This window comes from Micropterus dolomieu, linkage group LG17 (assembly GCF_021292245.1).
Source record: "Micropterus dolomieu isolate WLL.071019.BEF.003 ecotype Adirondacks linkage group LG17, ASM2129224v1, whole genome shotgun sequence".
Lineage (NCBI taxonomy): Eukaryota > Metazoa > Chordata > Actinopteri > Centrarchiformes > Centrarchidae > Micropterus > Micropterus dolomieu.
This window is the reverse complement of record NC_060166.1, coordinates 19,468,515-19,473,514: the sequence shown is the minus strand read 5'-3', so window position 1 is coordinate 19,473,514 and position 5,000 is coordinate 19,468,515. Positions and strand designations below refer to the sequence as shown.

General features: G+C 41.3%; 1 protein-coding gene across 1 annotated transcript in view; it reads left to right on the top strand.

The window, feature by feature from the left end:
* pdgfd (platelet derived growth factor d) overlaps nucleotides 1-5,000 on the top strand; it is an 85,997-nt gene that overhangs the window by 70,015 nt on the left and 10,982 nt on the right. The window contains exon 6 of the mRNA XM_046074176.1: nucleotides 2,383-2,596. Within this exon, the coding sequence (XP_045930132.1) occupies nucleotides 2,383-2,596 (214 nt within the window). The remainder of the gene's footprint in view (nucleotides 1-2,382; nucleotides 2,597-5,000) is intronic.

The window sequence follows — 5,000 nt, the reverse complement described above, 5'->3', positions numbered from 1 at the left end:
GCAGCTAAAGTCACAGGAATAATAGACCCACATGCTATAAGAATTTGATTGACATTGCCTCCTAGCTAGACAAATAGACTGCAGCAGGGGAGCAGGGGCCAACCAGTAATTATCTGTGCACTATGTTGCTGCTTTTGTAACCTCATGTTGCTGACAATATTCACTGTAGTGAAAATTTAAGAACATAGCGAAATCACATTAAAAAGTATATTTAATATTAGAGTAATTCATATAAAATCTAAGAAATCCCCATGTTTAACTTTATTACTGACCTTTATTTTCTTATCTCTATCTCACATGTTGACACCTACACAAATGGTGAATGACTGTGTTTGATATAGTGGTATTCAAAAGTATTGTTGCAAAAATGATGGCACAAACAATATATAGGTGGGACATTTTTACCACTTTAGGATGACATATTATGTTGTTGAATTTGCACAATAATGATAGCAGAATTGGGAGAAAAAAATCATCAATCATTTTTAGGCAGAGTAATTTTTTTTCAAGCATGTAATGATTTCTAGCATTTTCAAGTTTGAGTCAAGCTTAATCTCACACCCAGGTTTGCATCTGTCATTGGGATACAAGCAGGCATATATGATGAAACACACTGTATACAATATGCTATACTGCTGGTTACAGGCTTGTTGCTTAACTTAAAGTAAAAGTAAGACTACTCTCACATTTACATTTTGAATGAGTGCATTGAGTGTATTTATAATAACAGTAAATGCACCCTTTTTAGTGTCTTGATCACACTTAACAGTACAGAAAGATAAAACAACCTTATATTGCATATGGGGGGGTGGTAATGGCGCAAGGGATAAGACACATGCCTTTAGTGTGAGAGACCCGGGTTCAATCCCCCACTGTGACCCATCCACTAATGTGTCCCTGAGCAAGACACTGCGACCTATGACATATATAGCATATGACCCTTCGCTAAACCACGCCCCGAATACACAGCTGGCCAATCACAGCGCAGTATAGGACTCACTCTAACTGAAGTCCGGCAGTTTCATGGATGCACTCCATTAACTCTAATGTAAAAAGAGTCACTTTCTAGCTTTTTTTGTCTGTATTTTTCTAAGATATGGTCAAACGCTGTTCCTGGGGCACTTGTAATAGTTACAGTTGCTACCCAGAGAGATTGATAGGAGAAGTACGATTTATTCTCTTTCCTAAAATAAATCCAGAAAAATGTCGGCTGTGAATCATTCATAATGTAATGTTAGTTAGCTAACTTCCTACTCAATGGAACGTAAAAAAGACCTACTGTTCTACTTTTTAATTATTGTAATGAATAGAGGCCTACCCAGCTGTCTTTTGTCTCAATCGTCGGGGGATACGGTGGTTAACTTGTACTGTGTGATCGTTAGGCTTTAGCTTCTATCTTAAATGTTTTTCATGTCCTTTTGAGTCAGTTTGACAGCCTGAATACAACCTACCCAAATGTATAATGCAACTGCAAAACTGTCTGCTTCTTTCTGAGATCGCTTTTTCCAACTAATCTGACAATATTTCTCCGGGGAGTGCAGTAATAGACAGTGGCAGCGCCGACAGTTTGTCGGACTTAGCAACAGTAACTAAGGGGGGCGGGGCTTAGCGAAGGGTCAATTGTAAGTTGCTTTGGATAAAAGCGTCAGCTAAATGAATAAATATAAATGCATATTTATGTAATTGAAATGCATTACATATTTTGAAAGGAAGCCAAATATAGAAAAGAGCTGCACTGAGGAAGAAGATACTGATTGACATCAGGTCAAGACATCCCTGTGAAAATCTGTTTTCCATTTAACTAAAAGCTCTGTCTGAAATGTTTAGTAGGGAACTCGTAAATGACTGGATGTGTTAGAGGAATCTGAGTCAGTATGACCAACAGTGACTGTGGCTTTTATGTTCGCGGTTATTTCTTTCTTTGTGGCAGTGTGGAGGCTATCTGTTGATTTCTCTAACTCTTCCAATGAATCCTTGGATATCTTTTCAATGCTTTCAAATAAACAGTGCTGACCTCCCCACCACATCACATGCTATATCTACAGAGCGACCAATAAAATGGGCCATTTTTATGGAACCAAGAACATTGTCAAGGATTTCAGAAAGGAATTTCAGAAAACCCTCCTATCTCTGTGCGTATACCTATTGCTTGCACATTTCATAAAAAAGCACTTTAAATTGTATTATTGCGCTCTGATGCATGGTGGTGCATGTTGAAATTGTAAGGTGACCCACATTTCCAAGAAGGTTTTGGCACATGGCATACCTGATCTCCTGTAGGTAATAATGCTACTGATGAATAATTGCTGAAGTTAGAAAAGGCTTAAATCCATAATAGAATTAATCATTTTGAGTTTACGCTTTGACCTTTGCTCTTTGCAGAACACTGGTGGAGGGCAGGTGCCAGTGGCAGTCACAGAGGTTCCTTTGTCATTGGAAGATCTGGACCGAACCATAGCTGCCTTTGACACTGTAGAACAGCTTCTGAGATCCCTGAGCCCAGACACCTGGAAGCAGGACCTGGACAGCATCTACACTCAAACACACATACATTATAGATCCAGGGCCTATCATCTGGCAAGCAGACATAATAAAAGTAAGATATACTTTATACCTCCAAGTTTTACAAGCCCTACATGAACCTGTGCAACAAACATTTGTATATCATCTTAAACATGTATTATTGTCTCACCGTCTTTCAGGTTTGGGGAGCACTAAGAGAGCATGTTTTTGCATGACTGTGCTTTTAGCATAATCACTTTTATTTGGCTCTAATATAACGGCTGCAAATGGACACATTACCAGACCAGAGTTACAATACAGGACTGAAACTTAAGAACTTATGAGTCGATATGATGAAGTGATGAAGTATTGAATCCAAAATAAAAAAAAGGCTCCAGTTTTGCAGCATTAAAATTGTAAATGTACAAAGTAGTCCTACAATTTGGTCGAGATAGCAAGAAAATGCTGTTCTATCTCACACAGGCTCCGCCCTCTACTCGACTCTATGGGTACTACCTCCTCCAGTCACATGCATGCATTTGCCCACTGAAATTTTTATTGTGCACGCAACCGACCAATAGGACGTTGCTACCGATTCATGCGTGACGTATAATTAGCAGTGTCCTTACTGCCTCAGCATCCTTTTTTCTTCAGCAAACGGCAAACTGCTTACTAGATATGTCGGGGTCCTCAGGATCCAGCTCGCAGTGCAACCTAGGATCTGAAAAGTGAGGCTGTGGTGACTCCTGGGTGTAGAGGGGGAACATACATTGGCAGTGCCTGACGTTCCAGTGAGAAGTCAGGGCAGTCCAGGTGTTAATGGTCAGGCCAAGTCCCTATCGGTCCAGCAACCTTCTCAGGGGTGTCCCACCATTCTGTCACTAAGGTGATGTGGTGGTCGGGGCTTTGGCCAGCCTGTGGCTGACCGGGTTGGTGTGGTAGACTTGTCGCTGCTAGGACAGACAGTCATCAGGCTCCACCCACCGTACCCATAGAGTCCAGTAGAGGGCAGAGCCTGTGTGAGATAGAACGAAGGTTATGATATGGTAACCGTAGTTGTATAGGCACAGGCGGAGCCCTCTACCGATGAGCCCTGCCGCTCAGATAAAAAAAACAAAAGATTAGCGAAGTTTAAAGGAGCTACCAGCTGCTGCTTCTACAAGCGCTGCCGGTTGCCATAGTAATAAATTAAATTATTAAAATATCCATCCATCCATCGTCAACTACTTATCCTGCGTACAGGGTTGCGGGGAGCTGGAGCCAATCCCAGCTGACATCGGGCAATAGGCGGGGTACATCCTGGACAGGTCGCCAGTCCATCGCAGGGCATAATTAAAATATCCATCCATCCATCCATCCATCGTCAACCGCTTATCCTGCATACAGGGTCGCGGGGGGGCTGGAGCCAATCCCAGCCAACATCGGGCAATAGGCGGGGTACATCCTGGACAGGTCGCCAGTCCATCGCAGGGCATAATTAAAATATTTACTATTTAAATAAAATATAAGCACAATGTGGGAAAACATCTTAGTATTCTATAATGACGACAGAGGACTAGTACTGACATGTTAAATTAGTGAAGTTGATGTGGGAAGATGAGAGGGGCAATTTTCTCATCCCATTTTATTGTGCTGTAGATAGTGATCCTCAACTGCTTTGCTGCGTTGACTTGTGCAGTCGTTGCTAGCTGGTATAATAGAGAGGAGGGAAGAGCCATGTGATGACCAAAAAGGACCCACACAGCAGGAGGCCCCTTCTCACATATTGAGATATACATAAAACTCAGTGGTACAGCATTAGACAAAGTTTATAACTCTGGAATTATTTGTTAGAGCGCTAATGGGTGTGATGGAGCCACTTACGATCAAATATAGCACAGGTGACAGCCAATTAAAACATGCTAATGAGGTGTTGCATTTGCATCTGAAACATATGCATTATCCAGTCTATATCAAGTAAGGCAGAGTGTGAATGACATCCGGCTGTCTGTTATTTGAGTGTATCTCTTAACACACTTAATTTGGCATGTAGGAAGGAATATATAAAAGGTCGAAGAAATATTTGTGCAAAAGAAATATTACACTCCTGTGCTGAACATGGAAAAAATGTTATTAAAAAAGCATTCTGAGGAATTTACGAAATGCATTTGCCCTTTCAAGTTTTCTGAAAATGTAAAACATCATAAAACCAGCACCGACTTCTGTAAGTTATTGCATCATCACATGAGCAGTTTGCCCTCTAGTGGGTCTAAAAGTGCGTCAGTGACAGATTTAAGGTGACACAGGACCAGCAGTTCAAAGCAATTTTTTACTAAGAAGTGAACGACCCAGAGTCGCTGAAGCAGTAGATTTTGTCCTTAAGAGCAGATAGGAAATTTTGGCACACATACGCTTATTACACACGTCACAAAATCATGTGTGTGTGTGTGTGTGTGTGTGTGTGTGTGTGTGTGTGTGTGTGTGTGTGTGTGTGTGTGTGTGTGTGTGTGTGTGTGTGT